The sequence below is a fragment of the Sphaeramia orbicularis genome, chromosome 5 (assembly GCF_902148855.1).
Source record: "Sphaeramia orbicularis chromosome 5, fSphaOr1.1, whole genome shotgun sequence".
Lineage (NCBI taxonomy): Eukaryota > Metazoa > Chordata > Actinopteri > Kurtiformes > Apogonidae > Sphaeramia > Sphaeramia orbicularis.
The window spans coordinates 13,412,794-13,437,316 of NC_043961.1; the positions used below are offsets into that span (position 1 = coordinate 13,412,794).

The 24,523-nt window shown below is 38.2% G+C and overlaps 1 protein-coding gene across 2 annotated transcripts in view; it reads right to left on the bottom strand.

The window, feature by feature from the left end:
* Positions 1-1,219: 1,219 nt before the first annotated feature.
* Positions 1,220-24,523, bottom strand: part of pdzrn3b (PDZ domain containing RING finger 3b) — a 238,056-nt gene continuing 214,752 nt past the window's right edge. For both annotated transcript variants that reach the window (XM_030134538.1, XM_030134537.1), the window contains 7 exons: positions 18,553-18,806; positions 15,359-15,446; positions 11,144-11,242; positions 8,308-8,370; positions 7,578-7,679; positions 5,565-5,681; positions 1,220-3,653 (listed from right to left, as the gene is read on the bottom strand). In XM_030134538.1, coding sequence (XP_029990398.1) covers positions 2,151-3,653; positions 5,565-5,681; positions 7,578-7,679; positions 8,308-8,370; positions 11,144-11,242; positions 15,359-15,446; positions 18,553-18,806 — 2,226 coding nt within the window. In that variant the 3' untranslated portion in view covers positions 1,220-2,150. The remainder of the gene's footprint in view (positions 3,654-5,564; positions 5,682-7,577; positions 7,680-8,307; positions 8,371-11,143; positions 11,243-15,358; positions 15,447-18,552; positions 18,807-24,523) is intronic.

Genomic DNA, 24,523 nt, shown 5'->3' on the forward strand with positions numbered 1-24,523 from the left:
CAATTTTGACAAAGTACAAGGTGTTTCCATTGGAGTGTTTGGCTTCTGATGTGTGATTCTAGTAAAGTTCTGTCTCGCAGCATGTCATAATTCTTGTAAAATACTGTACAGTTCTCACAAGATGCTTGTTTAAGGAAGATGGACATGCTGCGTTTCATGCCAAACCTCCAGGGTGTCGACACTGTAGTGTGGGTTCATCTACTGCAGTGACTGTCTCAAACAAAAGAAGAAGAGAACGTAAAATCGTCCCAAGGCAAAGTCCTTATTTATGGCAACGGCCACGCAAAATGGATTTCTGGGAGAGAATTGTACATCAGAAAATCACCAACGAGCTGTGGATCCATAATTTCTGCAAGACCCAGGAAACATTTAATGAACTGTGTGATGTTTTTGAACCTCTCATGGCACCAGAAACAGTTTCTCCACTAAAGCCAGTGTCTTTTGTCCTGTACAAACTACAACCACCTGTTCTGAGTACAGGGTCAAAGGTCAGACCTTTGGCCTGAGCAAAACCACCATGCACAGATGGTTGAAAATGCACAAAATGTGTTTCCATGACACTTTCGTGCAACACTTCTGTATCGAAATGTCTCAAAAACCACCTCATCAAAGTTTAAAAACTTTTTTTGCGATCTTTGACCATTTTTGCGACATTTCTGTGTTTCCATTACCGGTTTTCTACTGTGTAATTTACATTTTGCGCATTTCTGAGGGTAATGGAAACCCAGCTACTGAGAAGCTGAAATCGATAGCGTTCTTCCACCAGGGGTCCCCTATGTTGGCTACCAAGGGATAAGAAATCCAATCAAATCTGTCCTAGATATCGCGTTTACACGAAGGATATCTGGCAGTAGCGGTCAGGGTAAAACCATTATATCCCCGAAACTCTATTTTGGGGATATAATTAATGTAAGCACATAAAATAAACAAGTCTTATATATTGAGGAAAAAAGCAAGTGTGTTTGTGAATGTCATGTTAAATCACTAGTTTTAAGACGAAATAAAGAGGAAAGTGTTAATAAATGCACAATGACACTGACTATTAAGCCCCACTATGAAGAATAATTAAGGTTCGGTTAAATGAGGCTGATTAATGCATCCACACACAGCAGAATACGACTGAGCCCTGTCCTGGTATTGGTTAAAGGGTTTTAAAAGGAGGAAAAAACAACTAAATTAAAGTTTGTCCTTGGTTTGACATCGTAATCCAAGTCCAACCTGAACCATTTTTATTTATTGTTTCACTTTTCAATGAAGGACAAATTCAACCAGCATTTGAAAGCTCATCATATATAAAACAATAATTTATTATTTCTCTCATTTTACAAGACATCAAAATGTGTGGCTAACTACGGATTTGTTAAGCTGTTATTCTGTTGATACATGAAACCCTAAGAAAGATTAAGCGACTACAATGTGCTTGAACAAACATTTCAGTTTCAACAACAGGAGAAACATCTCCAAACAAACGTACAAACGCAACAACATCTGACATCACGGTATGTTTCTACATTATGGAACAGATGGTACATCACTGGTAGTTTTCTTCGCTTTGGGAAATCAGCACTGTTAGAGAAAAATAAAACTAAAAAAGTGGATTTGTTACAAAATGTTTATTTTTAATTTACAAAGTCCTTTTGAAAAGGGTTACGTGTTCTACCTTGCAGGAAAATAGCATCGTTTCCATAAAAGCATTAAGTATGCTAACAGTAAAATACTGACAAAGATATATAGTACGAAGAAAATAATGTAAAAGAGTGTAAATGCTGGCTGTTTATGTATGGCACACGGTCTTTTCACACTATCAAAACCTCCCACAAGAGTAAAATATTGTGTTCTTTTGTTTCCAAATTATTCAAAAGATCAAGCACAAAGGTAGAAAAGGTTATTGAAAGAATTTGACAAATCATCCTCATACCAATGTCCGATTTATATCTGGAAGTCCCACTGTCATTTAAAGGACCTTTTCTTCACCACAGTGGTGGAAAATGTTCGTCCAGAAAAGGCTTTCCTTATTTTCTATTTACAAAATGTTGCCACATTGAACGAGGCAGGAATCTCTACCCCAACCGGTAGTGTCCTATGTACAGTCCATTACGCTCCAGTCCGTCCTCGGCCGACCTTCACCTGAACCTGAACCTGAACAGGACTTAGACTGTGGTCACGGACAGGAGTGAGTTATAAACCCGTGTCCCATCTGGTGACTTGGTACCATGGGTCAGCAGTTCCTGGATGGTCATCCAGTTGTCAAATATTTTCTTATTCCTCTTTTTCATCATCTTTTTGTGGCTGAGTTCGATGATGTTGGGCTCCTTTTTGTCCTCGGGTCCGGCCTGCTCTTTCATACAGTCGGCCCGGCTCTGCTTCATGAACTCGCGTCGTTGCCTCTGCTCCTTGGCTCGGACCGCGTGCTGCTTCCTCTCCTCTTTGCTCCAGTATCGGCCCATCTTCAGCTCGCTTATGGCATCGTCATCCGTGGTCATCCCGCTGCGTTCTTCGTGGATGCGCAGGGCTCGTTCCCTCAGCAGTTTGTCCCGGACCGGTCGCTTGGTGATGTATCGTGTGCCGTCGCTGCGGATCTTCACTTTCCACTCCATCTTTGGCTCCAGGTCGTTGGGGGTGATGGGGTCCCGGCACATGCTGACCAGGCTCATCTGGCTCTGGGCGTATTCCACAGCGGACTTCTGCTGGATCAGCTGCATGTAGCTCTGGTAGTGCTGGGCGTGGGCGGGGATGTGAGCGTGTTTGTACGGTGAATGTGAGAAGCCCCGTCCGGCCTTGCTGGACTCCCCCAGCTTCCTCTCCTTGGTCTCGGACTGCAGGGCTCCATCCAGGTCCTTAGAAGAGCTTCTGCTCCTGCTTGGAGCCTCTTGGACAGGAGACAGAAGTGGCTTCAACATCCTGCTGCCGGAGCTGGTCGACGCCCCCGCCGCTCCCTGGTTCTCACCCCCTCGGCGGAGTGAGTTATCTGGGGACAACTCCAGTGTGAGGGGGGTGCTGCGGCAGCTCTCCCCGGTGTTGTAGGCACTGGAGCTGTCCTTGTCGGACTTTTCCGGCAGCTCCGTGATGTCGGAGAGCTCGTGGCGGCGCGCGTCGATGCTGGTGTTGTAGTTGCGGAAGCCGCTGTTGTGGAGCATCCAGGACTCGCGGCATTGATCCCTCAGCTGCTGCATCTTATGAGCTCGGACGATGTTCAGACACTCCAGCTCGATGGTGCGCAGCTCCTCGTTGAGCAGCTCCAGCTCTTTGTCCACACCCTCCTGGTCTTGGCCTTCTGCCCCCCCTACGCCTTGGCAGTACAGACCCTGCGCCCCCAGACCCATCTGGCACTTCAGCTCCAGAAGCTCCCTGAAGCGCTCGCACTCGTCCGCCGGGATGCCCAGGAAGTCAGTGTCGGTGTAATCGGCGGAGATGAAGGACTCTCCGCTGAAGGGCAGGTCGGTGCTGCCCAGCGTGTCCTGGCTGTAGGTCAGCTTTCGGCAGCTGCCCAGCGTGTTGGAGGCCGTGGTCTGGTCGTCGGCGAGGTTCTCCTGCTCTGAACTCTCATCATTTCTGGTACTTTCATCGGTGCGACCGACACCGCTGTCCTTTTCATGGTGGTTGGACAAGAGCGTAGCGGTGTCTGTGGTGCCTCCATCCTCCTCATGCTTCTTCTAAAACAACAAACAAATGGATTAGAGAGAGAGAGATCCATCTGTCCGTTTGTCTGTAGTTTTACTTTGGATCCTTTGTCTTTTTCTTTGTTTTTTAATTGAAAGAAGTTAGGTTTTTACAAAAATTGAAAAAAAAATTAGACAGATACACATGAACTACATACATCCAGAGAGTGGGTGTAGAAAACAACAACAACATTTACAGCAGTTTATTGTTGCTTTGGCAGATTTCAGAGTAAAGAATCAATATATAAATAGATAAATAAAAACACATTTCCTTCAGTTAGAGGGTTTTGAGTCCACATTCATAGTCAGAGGTCTCACATCTCTCACCCACTCCTTCCAGTGTTGCATAAAATAATCCATCTTCAAATGTACAGTGAAGTTTATTCTTTCCATCCTATAAATTCCCATGGTTTTGTCTATTCACTTTGGATTCTTTTTCAAGTCTCATGTGATGATCAACAAAGCTGTCTATGGAAACCTAACATCTTTTTTTTTTTTTTTTACACCCAAATGCACCACTGAACCACACAGGAAATCCTTCCTGCCTGTGTCCACCAGACTGTTGAACTCCACCTTAAAACCACAGAATTAGAATTACACATAATAATGTTTTTGCACTTACTGCGTGTATTTCTTTACCATATTAATAATATATTGTCTAGTACATATGGAACAAATTGCTGCTCTAATTTTGACTGATCTATTTCATTTTGAATATGAATGTCAAAACAGAAGAAAATAAATCAACATAAGACATATAATACATATTTGAAAAGGAGTGAGAAGAAGCATAACTTATAAACTCCCACCCCTTCTCCTTAAATAATTAACAACAGTAATAATCCTCCTAGTCTAAGCATATCTGTACTATATACTATAATATGACAGATACTTATTATTAAATAATTTGGTTTCTGGCTTTATATTATGAACAAAGATAATATAATTTACATAAGCACCTATTGATATAGGTATAATTCAGTGGAGTTTGATTTTTCCATGTTCTCTTAAGCAGACAGAGAATCATAAATTATCTAAAAAAAAAAAAAATGAGTAGGATTTTTACTTTATATTGGTCGTTATATTGTTATTTTAAACATGGTTTTTAAAATTAGATCCGAATCATAAATTATTGGGTGTTACAATCATTCCATTCAAGTATAATAAAGAGTAACAAGAAAGAAATTATTGATACAAAAGAAAAAGAAAAAAAAAAAGGGAAAAAAAAAAAAAAAAAAAAAAAAAAAAAAAAAATATATATATATATATATATATATACACACACACACACACATACATATATATACACACTTGTACATCCTTATAACCCCTAGTGATACCCAACACCTCCCTCAACCCTGTACCTCTTAATAATTGTGTCTTATTAGTGTTTTAATCTATATTTTTGTTTGTTTGTTTCTTTGTTTGTATCTTTCTTTCTTTCTTTTTCTGTTGTATCAATTATTTCTTTCTTGCTACTCTTTATTATACTTGAATGGAGTGATTGTAACACCCAATAATTTCCCCCTGGGATTAATAAAGTATTCTGACTCTGTTCTGATTTTAAAAATCATCTATAAAATAACAATATAACAATATAGCAACCAATATAAAGTAAAAATCCTACTCATTTTTTAAAGATAATTTATAATTCTCTATCTGCTTAAGAGAACATGGACAAATCCAACTCCTGAATTATGGAGCAGATATCAATAGGACATCAGAAAACCTGATAAATCAATATCCTGTACACAAGTGAACAGCTGTTATCCCCAGTGGAAATGACTCTATACAAAGGTAATCTATAAGTGAACATATGTGCAGGCTGACTGATAGTTTGTCTGCTCACGCTGTGCATGTGTGTGTCGGTGTGTGTCTGTGTGTGTTTGGGTTGTTGTTGTGTACCTGCTGCAGCATGCTGGCGGTGAACTGCATGGCCTGATGGTGCTGCTGCTCCAGCATGTCCATGTGGAGGTCATCCAGGAAGTCGTTCCTGTCATCATCCATCCAGCCCTCGTCCAGCTGAGAGGCAGTGTGGGGATGAAACGCCTCATTAGGTTCAAATATTCAACTCGGACAAACTTTTACTTGGAAAATTCTGCCTGGGTCTACTGGTATAATGGTGATTTTTGGTGTTAAAGCTCAGATACTGTTTTTAAACCAGGGTTCCAACAGGGTTCTACAAGTTAAATTTAAGACTTTTTAAGACTATTTACCACAGAATTTAATGCCCATTTCACAGCATTTTTTTTTTGTTTGTTTGTTTGTTTTATACTGCACTTATTTATGCTGTTTAAACATGTCTGGGTTTTTTTTTTTTTTTTTTTGTAATTTTCATTCCGTCTTTTCATAATTTTTTTCAGTGGTTGTTTGTGTCTGTTCATGTTGCGGTAGGGTTATGTGTTGTGTCATGGGTGGATGTTGTTCAGAAAATCAAAAATCACCTTCCTGTATAGTGAATGTTTTATTCATGTTCTGTTATTAATAAAAAGACCTTCGAAAAAAAAAACAAAAACAAAATTGTGTGAAAACAACCTGAAAAAACCTTATTTTTCAAAGATATAGTTGCGGAAAAAATTATGAGTCCATCAAAAGTCATCAAAAATAATAGTTATACAATCCAGTACTAACTCCTGTGTGTATCATGTGACTAAAACAGACAAAAGAAAACATGGAATGCCTAAAAGCACTGTTTTTGTCAGTACAGTGCCATAGATATTAATGTAAAAACTGAAGTGAATTTGGTTTTTATCAAGAAAACATGGAAAATGGATAGATATCAGCTCTGAAATGAAACTACTATGAGCTATTTTTGTTATCATTATATTTGTCCAAACAAATGTACCTTTAGTTGTACCAGGCATTAAAATGAACAAGAAATTGAAGAAAACAAGGGGTGGTGTAATAATTTTTTCCACGACTATATTTCATGACCATACTGGCAGAAATCTGTGACTCCTAGAATGTAGGAAAATGTATTTATTTACTCCTTGTACAAAGTGCAGCAAGCTTCAAACATGTTCCGCTCCACTTCTGTCGACCAAATTCAGATGATCTTTTCACCAATCAGGTATTATTAAATTTGCACTTCCCCATGCTTCCTTTTGTATTTGTTTTTGTATTTATTTATTTAGTTACAGGGCAGTGTGTATTGGCATTAATTACAAAGAACAAGATGGATGCACCAGATTTAGCAGAGAAGCTACTTTCCATCTGTTGTCCTGGCTAACATAACAAACATCACTTAGATTACAAAGTCATAATATACTGGAAGAAAACTGTTAAACATGACAGATTTAGGAGAGTCTGCTCAGGTTAAACGGCTTCAGCCAAATACATAAAATACATTCAATACATACAATGTATTCCAAAAATACACAAACTTTCCTAGAGCAAGAATAAGATATAAAAGATAGAACGAGAAGGACAGAAGAGAAACAGAAAAAAAAAAGGAGCAAGAAGAATCAATCAATAAATAAGATAAATAAGCTAACTGTGCAATTGCAATAACTATTGGGCTAAAAACACTTTTCACTTCTGTGGTAATTTCTGCAAAGTTAGCGATGATTGGTTCCTAATTTCAGTAAAAATATTCGGGTCGGAACGAGTGGAACTGAGTCAACTAATGTTACTTTCTTTGTAGTTCGGACATTTAACAGACACATTTAAACGCAATACAGCGAACAAGTCTATGGCGACATAACCTAAGACCAACCATATCAAATTTAATACCTTTTAAAGACTTTTTTAAGGTATTAAATGCAGATTTGTAAATTCAAGACTTTTAAGACTTTTTAAGACCCCGCGGGAACCCTGCAAACCATTCTATGCTGTTCACACTCCCATGAGATGCAACATTATTGTTAACCTTTACAGAGTTAACATATATTGTCAGTTTTCTTTTTTTTTTTTTTTTACCTGGATCTCCGGTCTGGCCACCAGCAGAGAGATGTTCTGGTTCCCCTCACTGGTCAGCAGCGCCACTGCATCCTCTCGGTTCTGGATCTCAACGCCATTGATCTTTAAGACCCAACAGCTACGTAAGTCACCTGGTCTTACATTCATTACAGTTTACAAAAGCGATTACAATGATGCCATAAAGACAAACTGAATAAACTAAGGCTACGTTCAGACTGCAGGTAAATGTGGCTCAAATCCGATTTTTTGGCCGATATGTGACCTGTACCCGATCTGTTAAAGACAGTTTGAATAGCACAAATCTGACCTAGGCCACTTTCATATGTGGTCCTGAATCCGATATGTATCTTCAGTCTGAACGGCCAGGTCGCGTTTATCCGACCTTTACGTCATTGAAATGCGATAAACATCACAATTCTGCGTCCCAGGAGGAGGAGGAGCGGCGGGAAAAACATATTTCCTGCCATAAACAGTGTGTGTCTGCGAGGTCACGTATTACGTCAGGACCTCTTTTGTGCATGCGGGTCACCTCAGGGTCGCATTCAGTTCATACTCAGAACTGATAGAAGTCACATTTAATGCGTAATATGAATGAGCACACACAAAAAAATCGGATTTCGCCAAAAAAGTCCAAATTGTGCTTTAAGACCTGCTGTCTGAACGTAGTCTAAGAGGTAAAACTGGGGAAAGTAAGTCATGACTGGGTCAAATAAAACTGTCAAGTCCTTACCTGGATGATTTTGTCTCCTTCTCTAATTCGGCCATCTTTAGCAGCAATGCTGTTTGGATCAATCTAATGCAAAAACAAACAAGCAAACAAAAAAAAAACAATTAAATTCAAACTGTGTATGGTACGTTTGGACACCATTAAAATTTTACACAATTTCAAAAATTATCAAGCAATCTTTGCTGCAAAATCAGTCAATCAAATTTTATTTATATAGTGTCACATCATAACAAAAGTTACCTCATCACACTTTACAATTACAGCTGGTTTAAACCACACTTTTAAGCCAATTTTTTGTGTTTCAAAAGGTGTGTTTGCATCAGACAAACACAAACAAATGCAAATGATTATTCTGCTCATTGCTAAAAAGAAAAAAAAAAAAAAGCCAATCTAAATTGTTGAAGGTTTGAACATGTCATGTCCTGGAATTTGTTTCATTATTTTGCTGAAATATCCAGTTTTGACCTCAATGGAACTGAGCACGTGCAGAAGGAGCATGTGGGTTTGGAGAACAGAACAATAGTTGGCAGAGTTCAGCATCTGAAGAGTGATTCTTAATGTAATATATCACAAATGCATGAACAAAAAACAATGTTTTTGCTGTATTTTACAGTCAGTAGCAATAATTATCATGACCCTTTTGTCTCTTTAGAGTTTATCTGCTTCACACTATCCCATAAAACCCCAAATATTTCAGTGTTTTGTTGTTTAGAAGAGTTTAAAACCACAAATAACCCTCATTAGTTTCATTTTGTTGAGAAAGATCTCAGACTGCACTCATTTTCATGTTCTATTCATGAAATGTGTTGTTTTTGAGACATTTTTCAAGCGTTTTCATTTTAACCCTTTCATGCATAGGCCACTCCAGTGGACAGTTCTTCTCCAGCTGTTCTCTTGTATATTAATGGGTTTTGTTGTTTTAGTTCCATATCAGCCAACACAGTGGACGCTTATGCATCATCCCATACACTGTAATTCAGATCATTACTGTAACTTTGCTGTTCTTGATAAACCTGATCTGCAGTAACATGCTTGAGTGTAAATCAATTGTTATTTGTTAGACAAGAAGAGTTTTTTTTGCACATTATCTCCATGAAGTGAGTAATTACTAGCATTAGAATATGTTAAAATGTGAGAAGACATCAGATTAGCAGCATTAAAAATGTTTTTATTTCATTGTTTTCATATTACTTTCTGATATTGGGTTTTAAACATATGTTTCTTTACTCCAAAAATTAAATGCATGGATATTTTTGTAACTCCACTGAAAAAAAAAAACTCGATCGCATTGTTTTTTTTCATGGCTAAACACTGAAGAAAAAAATCTTTACTAAGGTTCTCATAATTCGTGCATGAAAGGGTTAAATTAGGTAAAATACCAAAACCAGGCAGTTATTTTATTTGTATAAGTAAAAAATATACAAAAGGGAGCATATGGGTTTAGAGAATGGAAGGAGTAACAGTGATTCTTCATGTAATATATTACAAATGCATAGAGGGTCCAAATGTTTTTTTTCCACAGCTGTATTTAACAGTCAGTAGTAATGATCAACATGAACATTTTTTCTCTTTAAACTGCAAATCATTTGGTTCTTATCAAGATAAAAAAAATTGATTTAGAAGTGTTAGAAAATGTATGTTTTTATAAATTTTTTATTGTGCTTTTATTCTTCAGTGCAGCACTTTGGTCCACTGTGGTTGTTTTAAAGTGCTTTATAAATAAAGTTGGACTGGATTGGAATTTATCTTGTTTTAAGAGTTAATTTCTTATTTTAAGTGTTCATACATCTGTAGACATGCTTATTTTTAATTTCTTTAACTATCTTAATTCAAGAAATCATGTCAAGTGAAATTATCTTGCTGCATGGACAGATATTTCACTTGTTTTGAGGACCTTTTCCCTCAGATTTAGTGTTTTGATCTTATTTTTAAACACCCCCTTTTCATCAGTGTAGTGTTTATCTGCTTCACACTATCAAATAAAACCCCAAATACTTCAGTGTTTTGTTGTTTAGAAGAGTTTAAGACCACAAATAACCCTCATTATTTTTATTTTGTTGAGAAAGATCTCAGACCCCACTCATTTTCTCCATCAAAACAAGCACTAAATCACAAAATCATTATCTTGTTTTAAGAGTTAATTTCTTATTTTAAGAGTTCAAGTGAAATTATCTTGCTGCATGGACAAATATTTCACTTTTCCTCAGATTTAGTGTTTTTATCTTGTTTTTAAACACCGCTTTTTTGCAGTGTAGTGTTTATCTGCTTCACACTATCAAATAAAACCCCAAATATTTCAGTGTTTTGTTGTTTAGAAGAGTTTAGGACCACACATAACCCTCATTATTTTTATTTTGTTGAGAAAGATCTCAGACTGCACTCATTCTCATGTTCTATTCATGAAATGTGTTGTTTTTGACACATTTTTCTTGTGTTTTCATTTTAAATTAGGTAAAATAACAAAACCAGGCACTTATTTTATTTGTATAAATAAAAAAATATACAACAGGGAGCATATAGGTTTGGAGAATGGAGATTCTTAGTGTAATATATCACAAATGCATGGAGGGTCCAAACACTTGTTTCCACCACTGTATGAACTTTTCATTGATGGAGGGAAAATCATTGAAGGTTTACACCCTAAATAACTACAACTAAAACCCAACAAAACCCTAAATTAGTTATTGTAAAGCGTCTTTGAGTACTTAGAAAAGTGGTATATAAAACTGATGTATTATTATTAGTAGTAGTAGTAAAAAAACAAAACAAAACAACAACAGCGTCCAGAGCTACTATAAGCATCAAACTACTGAGTAAGATGAAGATGGGCGCCGCCTACCTCACTAATGTAGATTCCAGCCTCATCTTCATCGTCAGTCCTGTAGCAGATCGTCAGGCCCAGCTTGTCCTGGATGTTGGCTCGGTACAAATCCACCTCCTGGTAACACAAATAAAACAACCCCAGTAGAAAACGGTCGTATGTTGGCTGATGTTTTTCTGGACAGACAACACAATGGGATCACAGAGCAACAGCGAGCCATCAATCACTGTAATGAATCTTTCAGCTGGATGCAGGGGAGTCACCGGTTTCCTTAACGTTCCATTGACAGAATGAGAGATGATGCGGTGGACTGTGGACGGAGCGAGCGCCGTTTTTCACTTGTCAACACCTGTAATCTCACAGATACAGATGGAGATACGAGCGGTGCTGGGTTTAGAGGGCAAAGGGTGGATTCTGCCAGGGTTAAACCCCCAGAACTGGGCAGGAGCTGAATACTAATAAATGAAATATTTCAGCGGATCAGGCTGAAACTGAATTCCAACACTTTGACAGACATCCTGCTGCTACCAGGAGCGTTTCTTCACGTGTTGTTTTGGATTTTTAGGGCTGTAAAATTTGACTGTATACAGCTTGTAGTCATTTGCAGACTTTTTGTTGTGCAGAAACTGGAAAAGAAATTAACCCTTTCATGCATAGTGGTCACTACAGTGGACAACTATTCAAAGCTAACTATACTTTACTTTTTTCTTTTGTTCTGACAAGGTGTAGTTTTTAGATGTTACCTGCTTGACAGTAACATCAAGCAGGTCTTTTGTCTGAACGAAACAAAAAAGAAAAGAATAATTACATTAACAGAAGACAAAATTAACGTCATTAGAGTTTTTCTCCAGCTGTTCTCTTGTATATTCATGGGTTTTGTTCTTTTAGTTGCATATCAGCCAACACAGTGGACACTTATGCGCCATCCCGTAATACACTGGCATTCATACCGTGACTGTAACTATGCCATTCTTGATAAACTTGATCTGCACTGACATGTTTTAGTGTAAATCAACAAACAAAACAGGGTTTTTTTAAAATATTTATCTTTCTTTTTTTTTTTTTTTTTTTTTTTTTTTTTACATATTATCTCCATGAAGTGAATAATAACTAGTATTACAGTTTAAATGTGGGAAAACATCTGATTAGCTGCATTAAAAAGGTTTTTATTGCATAGATTTCCATATCACTTTCTGATATTGGGTTTTAAATACATGTTTCTTTGCTTCAAAAATTAAATGCATGGTGTCTGGCTGAGTGGACATTTTTGTAACTCCTTAAAAAAAAACATCAACTCGATTGCATCGTTTTTTTCATGCCAAAAGAAGAATAAAAACACTCAGGAAAAATATCTTGACCAAGGTTTTCATAATTCATGCATGAAAGGGTTAATAAAAAAAGTGCAAACATGACACAGGATGCTATACTTCAACACAGGAAGTATCTACAAAATAAATGTGGTGTAGTTTAATCCAGTTACTTTAAACCAGGGCTGTTAAACTCATTCTAGTTCAGCTCAATATGATCTCAACTGGCCTGGACCAGTAAAATAATAACAGTAAAAAAAAAAAAAAAAATTAATATGTTTACACCTACAAAGTATCCCTCAGTCCTCTACCTGGAAACGTTCAGATATGAAAATAAAAAAAAGATGGATCCTGTGGCTGAAGAATAAACATGCAAAAGAACCATGATTCTCCTATGAGATGAGTTTCTTCATCCAAATCAGTTTTTAACCCTTTCATGCATAGTGGTCACTACAGTAGACAGTTATTCTACAGCTGTCCTCTTGTATAATCATGGATTTTATTGTTTTAGTTCCATATCAGCCAACATAATGGACACCTATGCATCATCCCATATATTGCAATTCATATCATTACAGTAACTTTGCTGTTCTTGATAAACCTGATCTGCACTAACATGTTTGAGTGTAAATCAATTGCTTGTTATTGTTATTATACTGCAATTAACTGTTTTTCCTAGTACAAAAAGTTTTTTTTTTTGTGCATATTATCTCCATAACGAGTAATAAGTAATATTAGAGTATGTTAAAATGTAACAAAACATCAGATTTGCAGCATTTACAAAATTATTTCATAGTTTCCACTCAGTGTATCAGTAAATATATGTTTCTTTGCTTCACAAATTAAATGCATGATGTCCAGCTGAGTGGATATTTTTGCTCCACGAAAAATGGGTTCATAAAAAATTTTTCAGTTGCATTGTTTTTTTTCATGTCTAAAGAGGAATAAAAAGACTCAAGAAAAATATCTTGATTAGGGTCAAAAAATGGTATTCAAAATCTCTGACGGGACATTTTAGAGACAATTTGACCCACATTTTTACTTCTAAATTCATTTTTGCTTTAGTTGGACAATAAGGGATCATCCAAAACAAGGAGGTACTTTATAGTGAAATAAACGTTGGCATGGCAATCAATTAAAATTCACTCTCTGACTGGACATTATTGTGTTTTGACCCGTTAAGGTTCCCATAATTCATGCATGAAAGGGTTAAATCTGATCTGATCTCTGGTAGCGGTGTGCAGATTGCAGAATGAAATGATAATACATTAAATGATCAGTTACTATAAGTCCAGGGAGGTCAAACTTATTTTAGTTCAGAGGCCAAATTTAGCCCAATATGATCTGAAATGTGTCGGACCAGTAAAATAATAACATAATAATATAGAAATAATGTCGACTCCAAAATTTTCTCTAGTTTTAGAGTGAAAAAAAGTTAAAACACCTTAAGAAAATGTTTTCATCTCCAAACAGTCCTTTAAAAGATGTGAATAAAATGAACAACCATGAAGAAACTTAAATGTGTTCATTTGTTGAGATCACAGGGGCTCTACAAATACACTAAACATTTAGTAACAGGTAGAATATTATTAAAACCGCACTAATTTCTCTTAAGACATTTCGGGTTGTGTATATTTGTTGAGATGATTCACATTTTTGTCAAAAGATAATTTGCAAATGTAAACACTTTCATGGAATTTTCCTCTTTTACACTAAAACAAAGAGAAACATTTGGAGTTTTCATTAATTTTAGGTTATTATGATAGTAAATTACTGAACCAACCAACTTGAGATCGTACTGGTCTGTATGTGGAACCTGAACTAAAATGATTTTTACTTTTTTTTTTACTTTTTTGCATATTCTTCATGAAGTGAGTAATAACTAGTATTACAGTATGTTAAAATGTGAGAAAACATCAGATTAGCTGCATGAAAAATGTTATTATTTCATAGTTTTCACACAGTATATCTGTTTCTGTTATTGCATCTTAAATATGTTTCTTTGCTTCTTTGCTTCATATTCATATTCTTTGCTTCTTTGCTTCATATCTGAGTGGATATTTTTGTAACTCCATGAAAAATAGGTTCACAATTTTTTTTTTTCATGCCTAAAGAAGAATAAAAACACTCAGGAAAAAAAAATCTCAACTAAGGTTTTTATAATTCATGCATGAAAGGGTTAATATGCAATTCTGTACTGGATAAAATGCAGGTGACCTGGGTTAAAATGGAGTCAGGGAAGCGACTGTAGAGGCTGATGGTGAGCAGTTGTGTTTATGTTATGTATCAGGTTAAAATATAAGTATATTTATCAAAGAAAGGTGACACGAGCTGAGCCAAACAGAGATTTTGTAGATTCTCTGGCCTGAACTTCACCTTTCATCCTCATATTTACCCCATGGATGTTATTCATATCCAACAGTAGGCAGTGGGGGTTTGGAATGGGGGAGGGGGGGTTTGGGGTCGAGGGAGGTCAGTGAAGGAACACAACGGAGACACGAACGTCCCCAATTCCCCACTTCATCAGTCCATGATGCATTGTTAGCGTGCATCTTCAGATTCATCACTGCAAACCTATTATCTGTGCCATCTAATTATCCACCAGCCGCCCCCCCCAGCCCCCATCCCCCCACCCCCCACCCCATCACAGGAGGCCAGAAGACTTATTAGGCCTTGTCACTAATAAGTAATGATGCCACGTTGTGCATCTGCTGGGGCATACTGGCAGCTCGATTCCTGTCTGGCCTGTACCTCAGTGTCTGCGAGGCATCAATAACTGTGATCTATCAGGACTGGTGGTCACTTTGGAGGCCACTGGAGCAGAGACACCGAGGCTACGTCAGCTCTGCTTATGGAACAATAATGTGTCGCCGTCTGAATGTAGATCTTCATTGAGGAGACGGAGGGAAAAGCAGGAGAGTTTTACCTCGTATTCCAGCTCGTCTCGCTCGATGTCCTGCTGTATTCCCTCCAGGAAATCGTTGGGGTCGAAGTACGTATGTCCAGCGTTATGTCTGCGAAAAGAAAAAGAGCTTAAAATAAACAGCACAACATTAACAAGTGGTGCCAGGCACAACAAACCCCGCCCCTCACACGTTTTGTAACTTATTTTGGCATCGATCCAGCTGATGTCAGCATATCGATATAAATGTGCCAAGTTTGAATTAAATTGAAACAAAACTGATGTTTTTATAGACATGTGAAATCTCATCCATTGTAAGTAAATGGGAGAAAAAAAAGATGTAAAAAAATTCATAAAAAAGTGGAACTTTGACCTACTGTTCCCAAAATGTAATCACGTCTATTCTGGGTCACTAGCAATCTATAAACCCAATTTGGTATGAATTTAACCAATAGTTTTGCTGCTATAGACATCTGAAATATCACCCGTTATAAGTAAATGAAAAAAAAAAAGATCTGAAAAATTCATAAAAAATTTGAACTTTGACCTACTTCTTCCAAAATGTAACCACATCTATTCTGGGTCACTGGCAATCTATAAACCCAGTTTAGTATGAATTCAAACAATAGTTTTGCTGCTACAGTGTTAAACAAAGAAACAAACCGAACCACAAACAACCCCTTTGCCCCTTGCCTCGCCTTCGGGGGGTGAGGTAAAAATAAAACCAATAGCCCTGTATCTCACCGGCATGTTCTAAGTAAAGGCAAAAATTCACAGTTTCTCAAAACTGTGAACAAATATTGATATTGTCCCAAGGAAGCTACTTAATCTTTTTTTTTTTTTCGTTAAAAACCCCCAAAACAATCCAACCAGTAGTTTCAGACAAAAAAAAATGTTGAACTCTAGACTCTGGTGACCTTGAGTTTGACCCTTCAAGGTCACTCAAGGTCAGAGGTCATGGGCCCAAATGAAAGTCCATATATGACTTCCTATCAGTGCTCAGTAATAACTATATTGATATCTGTAACCATTTACATGTTCTAAGCATCAAAATATGGGTCATTATAAGTAAAGGCCCATTTTTAATATTTAAAAAAAATTCATTAAAAAACTAAAGAATCTAAATTTCTCAAAACTCTGAACAAACTTTGTAGACATTGTCTCAAAGAAGATACATACAAAATTTGAAATGAATCCAAAAATAAATTGCTAACGAAGACGAAGACAAACACGACGAAGACGATTCTGGACACATTGCCATGACAACAGCCCATGGCCGGTGAGCTAAGAAGGAGAAGAGAAAAATAACACTAACACATTTGTCAATTTGGATGTAATTTCTCTGAGTTTGTAAATTAAATGACAAGTACAGAGGAAGTAATAAGACCTCAATGTAGAAATCACTCGTGAATCAGATAAATCGTAGCTACACCCGGAGGCTAACCTCGATTTAACATGGCGTGTTATTAATTCGACTCGTAAATCAATTAAAGAAATCACAATTACTCATTAAAGGCCAAATGCTGGTGCAGCCACAGAGTGGAAAAGGCAGCAGGCCTCTGCAGCTCCAGGGCCAAAGACTCACAGAAACAATACATGCAGTTTGGGCGTATGCCAGCGAACAGAAGCATCATTTTAATGGGAGTCTGAGCCCCGGAGGAGACGGCGCCTCCTGCAGAGTGACAGCGACATAATGGCCCAGACATTTTCTCTTCAAACTTCAGACACGTTCTGTGTGATCACACCAGGAAAGGCTGCAGAAGGAGATAAGGTGTTGCTCTCTTAATTAACTGGGGAGGTGAAAGGTCTGATTGTGCCTGAGAGTAACGCGACCTTTTCAACATCGCTGAGTTCTGACACCGAAGAATCCCCCCCGTCGGCTCATTTAAAGTGGAGTTTCCCTGCAGCTAGACGACTGGAATGGAAACACGCTTCAGACTTTTGTTAGCGCTGCGACATGTGGTTTTACAGCCACTTTTGACCTTAGATGATCTGTGTCAGAACCAGGTGTTTTTGAAGCAATAGTGCTACGAATATTGATCAACCACAGAGCAAAAGTAGAGCTGAGCCATACGACTGAAAAAGTAAACCAAAAATTTTTACCCCCTCCAAGGAGGTTACACTATTATAGGTTTTCATCTAGGATTGTCTGTTAGCAAGATAACTCAAAAAGTTATGGAAGGATTTTGAAATTTTCAGCAAATGCTGATACTGGCACAAGGAACAAGTGATTAAATTTTGGTGGTGAATGGGGGGGACTGATCTGCCTTGGTGGAGGTTATGGAGATTCTATGATTTGAATCTGTTTTCTTCCTACATGAACTGAAGACAAAAGATCAGTCTTCTCTAAAACCACAGTCCTGTGTAAAACTCCTCGTCAGACATTCTGTCTGTTGGTTTAAGTTCCAATGCCAACATATATGCATTTGTACAGCAGTAAAAACAATGGTTTTGGAGTAAAAACAGCATCTGCAATAAAAAAAAGAGTAAAAATCTAAGCAAAATGATGCACAAATTAAAACAAAAAATCAACATAATGCAAAAATTAACAAAAATAATCAAGAAAATTAACAAAAAATAAAATAAAATAAGGAAATTGAACAAAAATTAATAAAATTAACAAAAATGTCAACAAATTTGAGATAAAAGATATATAAATAAATAATAATGATAAAGATAAACAAAATAATCAACTAAAGTCTGTTCTGTTTGTTAGTTTTGTAAAGTTCTAATGTCCATACACGTATTTGTCTCTGTATTTAGATCCAATCTGCTATATGTGAAGTATGAACAGCAGGAAAACTTACAGTTTCAGGGTAAAAACAGTTAAACCAAAGTGGTCATATTTAGTGTGATACAATAACTAAAGTGTGGTCTTAAAGCCACTGTCAAGCTTAGTTGATCTGTGTCCGACCCAAGTGTTTCATATAATATTGTTGTAAGATTATTGACCAATCACATTTTTTATCCTTTTGTTCAGACAATATGAGATTTGTTGCATTAATCCGAGGTTTTATACCAGCAACAAGTTGAACAAAAGTAAGAAAAATGATAAAAAAAAATAAAAATAAACACAAAGAAAAAACGAACAAAAACAATCAACAAAATGAACAAAAATGAATAAATAACAAAAAAAAGAGTAAAAATGAAAAATAATCAACTAAAGTCCTAGTCTAACATTATATTTGTTGGTTTAGTGAGGTTCACTGGTCACTCACTCCTCTGGGAGCAGGTAGTCGTCCAGCACCGTCATGGGGGGTGCAGAAGCCGGCAGCGTGGTGAGGGCCATGATGTGCTGGAGGGTGATGTCGGTCTGGGTGCTGGTGTCCGACACCTGGGCGTCGGCGGTGGGGCTGAGCAGTTTGGGGTGCGGAGCCCTGCGGAGAACCTGGACCATGATGGGCTCCTTGGCGGTCCGGAAGGCCTCCACCGCCTGGTCGTGGGTGGCCTTGGACAGGTCCTTCCCATTGACCTGAAGGACAAAAACAGGAAACACAGAGAAAGCAATCAGCAAATGGTTGGATTTTACTTAACCCTGTAAAGCCAGACCCATTAAATGATTGACAGAAAAGTCCAGTTCTTCGAAACTGGATCCTGTATTGGTCTTTCTGAACAGACAATTTTTTTTAAAATATCAGTTTCCATGTATGAGTTTCAAATTTGTATCATATTTGATCCATCGGGTCTCAATGCTCAAATATTACTATTTTTGAACAAATAAAAACATACTATAACACAAACGTGTCTAAGAAATTGGTAATTCCTTTTTAAAATTTTTAAAGTTCTTCCTCCTTCCTCATTAATGACAGTCTTGTAGTTTCACTGGAAAGGCCACTGGTGAATGAATTCCTCCCCCCTGGTGGATTATCTGTGTATTGCATGTATCTAATTGTATACATCAGGTTTTTCAAGAAAAAAAATCACACTGATCATGTAGAGGGCTTCAAAACTCATGTATCAAATATGATACGTTTGGTGTTATAGGGTTAAAGGGGTAAAAGTTTTGCTAAACCCACTTTTATTAGTCTTTGGTTCATTTATTTGTGTATTTGGACCCGAATAGTTCAAAGAGTTTGAATTTGAACCCTTCAGGTGCAGCAAAGCTATCTTTGTATTCATTCTGGCAAAAATTTAGTGGATTTCTACAACCTGTTCTAATTCCTTCTTAATTTGTTACATTTTGCAACTAGTTGCAAACATTTGCATGTGAACATTTGCACATATAAGGTCAAGACTTCCGATGAACATTTCTCCGAGTACGATATAATTGTTTATCAGCAGCAGCGGTTGTAGTAAAAACTGAAAATATGTTCAAACTTTGAGTCAATTACCTAAAATGTTCAGTTGTTGGTTGTATTAACGAACACAAGTGGCTGAATGGGACAGAAAGCACAATCAACAACCTGGAGGGGGCGGGGCGTGAAGTGGCTCATTTGCATTTAAAGGGCCAGCGCTCAAAACCACCTTTCTGGTGTCATTACTCAGAAATAGGGTTGAAGGTGGACCTGTGGAGTTGAATTAATGAAGAATTCAGACCCAAGCAGAGCATTTACAGTTTATGTAGACCACAGGGAAATGTTTGAAAATGCTTAATTCCATTAAAAAAAAAAAAAGCAAAATATCACTCCTTAAAAGAGAAGGCGAGTCATTACACTGATTAAAAAAAAGCACACTTTCAATTTGGTTTTATGATCCTGCAGACTGAAGATGATGTTAATTATGTCAAAGTCATCATTATCACTGCTGATTAAGGCTTTGCATGAAATACTCATCTGCAATATTGTGTTTGAGAAATGAGTCATTACTGTCTGGGCTTGTTTTACAGGGTCACAGTCAGACCAAGCTGAATAAGACCTTAATTAGAAAGAGTCTCTCTTTAATTAATCAAGGTCATTAGCTGAGGCTGCTTACAGGAGCCCTCATTTAGCTAAGTAATTTCTCAGCAGAGGATAAATCTGACCTCCTGTCAGAGACGGTGGAGTATGTGCCGAGCGTTAACCTGAGAAGATTAATTTAAACAAAAGGTAATGGTGTGTCGCACAGAAGAGGCTAATTAAGTTTGTTTGAACCACTTAAGGGTCTCTGAGCTCTGATGAAAGATGAGCGTAGACTGTATACGGATCAAGCCTCAATAGGGTTTATCATCAGATTAAATAAAGCAGACGTGGAAAACAGATCTATGCTGTCCAAAAAAGATGTGATGAAACAAGTGAATTTCATGTAGCTGAGTTTCACCTTTATGCATAGATCATGTCGGATAATTAGAAAAAAGAGCAACAACAGCTTGAAAATCATGCTTCAGTGTCATTCGTTCATTCATCTTCTGAACCTGCTTTATCCTCACGAGGGTCTCGAGGGGTACTGAAGCCTATCCCAGCTACCTATGGACGAAGGTAGGGTACACTCTGGACAAGTTATCTAGTCCAATCAAAATTTTTTTGGTTGACCAATTAACCTATCAGTGCATGTCTTTGGATGGTGGGAGGAACCCCGGAGAGAACCCACACAAACATGGGGAGGACACAGAAAGGTCCCTGGTTGGAACTGAACCCAGGACCTTCTTACTGTGAGACGACAGTACTAACCACTGCACCACTGTGTCTCCTCTGTTTAACCTGTTAAACCCTGACCATATTTTCAGGGGAAAAACACCTAAAAAGACATACCCAAAGTAAATGAAGAATTACTTCACAATACTAAGGTTCATACGGATGTTCTTGGTGTCTATGGACATTTAGAGACCTCACAGAATCTATTCCCATTGTCTAAAATATTGTATCTCTTACTATGCCTGAGTAAACTGTAACAAACTAAAAGAGAAATTAGAATTTTTTATCCTCGCCTGTTTTTCTTCAGCTGGATTGACGATGATATGCATAAATTAATTGTTCGTGTCGGAGATTTTTAATAGCGTATATTTCACCCCACAAAGATTAAAAATCATGTTTGAACATTAAAGTTTGCACTAAAATACACTTTTGATGTACTTTTATTAACATTAGAGTTTAAACTTTGAGCAAAAGTTGAAAGAAACATCCATTATCCTGATTTATTATATTTTTATAGTAGATGAATATTAATATATATTTTTTAGGCCTGCGGGCGGGCCGATAGGGCTAAAAGGGTCATGTGTCATTTAATGTTATACCATTGATGCTGGCTAAGTGTTAGCCCTAAAAACAGGGCTCAAATTTACTCCCATTAGCTAAATTAGCTAAGTAACGGTGGTGTTTAGCATAGCCTTTCTGAGCTAGCAGCATGGTTGGTTTGTGTTTTCAGCCAGTTGGTGGTAGAATTAGCTTGGTCACTCCTTACACTTTCCCTAGTCCACCCTCTTGTCCAAATATGGTCACTTCTGACACCAAAAAGCCAAAATGGCGACTGCGAAACATCCAAATTCAAGGCTTTAAAATGTCAAACTTAAAGATGACATCACTACGGATAAGTCTGTATCTTTTGTACATGATGAGGAGCATCTGCTTTTACAGTGTTGACACTCAGCTGCGACACGGTGGTGCAGTGGTTAGCACTCGTGCCCTGGGTTCGATTCCAACACCAGTCGATGGGGGTGGGACCTTTCTGTGTGGAGTTTGCATGTTCTCCCCGTGTCTGCGTGGGTTCTCTCCGGGTACTCCGGCTTCCTCCCACCATCCAAAGACATGCACTAATAGGTTAATTGGTTAATCTAAATTGCCCAATGTGAATTGAATGTGAGAGTGATTGTTTGTCTCTATATGTTCAGCCCTGCGATGAACTGGCGACTTGTCCAGGGTGTACCCCGCCTTCGCCCCTATGTAGCTGGGATAGACTCCAAGTGACCCCCGTAACCCTAGTGAGGATAAAGCGGGTTCAGAAAATGAATGAATGAATGACACTCAGCTGCCTGGAAAGAACCTACACAAAGACAGGGAAAAAGGTCCCTGGTTGGAATCGAACCTCGGACCTTCTGACTGTTAGGCAACAGTGCTAACCACTGCATCACTGTACTGTGCTGCTGGGTGGGTGCATTGTGTGTGCATACGTACCGCACAATGAGTACACACCCATCATACGACCGTACAAAGTTGTAAAAGTTACTAATTCCTCTAAGCCTCCTGCAGGACATTTGTTTAAGGGTGGTAATTCTGCGCGTGCACACCCATGCGGTTTCCTTTCAATTCAGGCTGATTGTTTTTTTTTCTGCATTTCATTTTTAGTCAGTAACGGGTGGTTTTCCAATGTAGCAAAGTAAAATACCTGGGTCAAAATGTACTTGAGTAAAAGAAGAATTACCAATTTCAAGAAGTACTTAAAAAATTACAAATTACTCACAAAAACTACTCAATTACAGTAGCGTGCGTGAATGTAATGTGTTACTTTTTACCTCTGGGTGTTGATTATATGGTTTGCTACCTAGCTTGCTAGTTGGTGCTTATGTTTTCTGCAACATTAGGTAAAGGTTCAAGGTAAACACACAGTAGCACACACAGTACCTAGCATTAGCATTAGCACGTAGCATATTAGGAGCAGTGAAAGGGGGGAGAGGGGCAGACGACCTGGTGGAAACCCATGTGATACTACACCATAACATCGCCCTTATTGTTATCGAACCCAACTTTATGTGTTAATATTTCCCAATTAGCTAAATAACAATGTTGTTTCTTTTTGAGCTAGCAGTGTTGTTGGTTTTGTGGTGATAGCATTAGCTTGGTCACTCCTTACATTTTCCCTAGTCTACCCTCTTGACCAAATATGGTCACTTCTGGCACCAAAAAGCCAAGATGGCGACTGCAAAACATCCAAATTCGAGGCTTTAAAACGTCAGACTTAAAGATGACATCACTGCGGATAAGCCTACATCTTTATATCTTTTTATATCTATTATACATGACGTGGAACATCTGCTTTTACAGCGTTGACACTCAGCCGCTGTTCCACTTTGGATCCCGACATCATACAGAATTTGTCGGTTTGTGATTCGTGGATGTGCTGAAAGCTTTGATAGCATCTCAGCCCCGGGGCTTTTCTCATCTCTCCATACCTCCTCCTCCTCATCCTCCTCCTTTTCTAGTGCAAACTAACACTCATACCTCCAACCTCTACAGAATGAGGTTACTCTGCATTGGGACTGCGTAGCGTCGTGGATCATTAGGCGCGTCATAAATCTTTAGCGTCCTCTCTCAGTCTTCCTGACATCGAACATACATGCGAGTCCATGTCTGAGGATTAATTTTCTGATAAACATGTGGCTGGTTGGTTCGTCTGCCTCCAGCTATGCCCGTCTCATTTGAATTCATGGCATAGTTTTCAGACTTAACTGTGCTGGAGTAGCTGCAATATCAAACCACCTCCAGGGAATGAGCACAGCATAAGCACAAAACCTGACCTGACCCAGACGATATAAAAACCATATTCCTATATAAAGCTGCATATATGAATCAAAAGACTGTGTATGTGTGTGCGTGTGTGAGCGTATACAGGAAGGACAAAAAAGACAGGAAAACCTAATAACAGAAGTCAAAGAAGGCTATGTGCACGCTAATAACCAGAGCAGATTAATGCTAATCCCGGGTCTGCAGGATAATTGGATCATCTCAGTGGACTTAAACTTCTACATCAAAACTTGGCCAAAAAAAAAAAAAAATTAATAGCTCATCTATGTGCAGTGTGTTCTGAATAATTCGACATTGAGAAAAGCAAGGTTCAAGTCTCGTAACGCGGAATGCTAATGTGAAAAGTAACCTTGAGATTTACGACCGCTGCCCTCTGATGCAAAAGAACAAACAGAAAAACCAGCCTTGACAGTGAGCTCAACCAGAACAACGAAAAAGAAACATCCACTTGGTTTGGTTCTTTTTTTTTTGTTTTGTTTTTTTGGTGGATCGGACTTCTTCACATCTTCGACCCTGTTTGTTTCCCACAGCACATCACGTTGTTGTACATCAGCTGTGGAATACAAGTGTCTTTGTGCATTCTTCTCACCAGTCAGACCTGGTTGCCTGGAATCCCGGGGCTACTTGAAGGCAGCGAACCAGAGACAAAGCCTTTTAGCCCCTTCTTCTTGTTGAGCCCCGAGCATTCTATCAATGGGGGGAGTCTCCTCCCAGCTGTGGAGGGGGGTCCCCACAGCCTCCATTCAGCCCACTCACCTCTGACACAGTGTGGCCCTTTGCAGCACACTGGGAAAAAACACACAACACTCCCCTGACA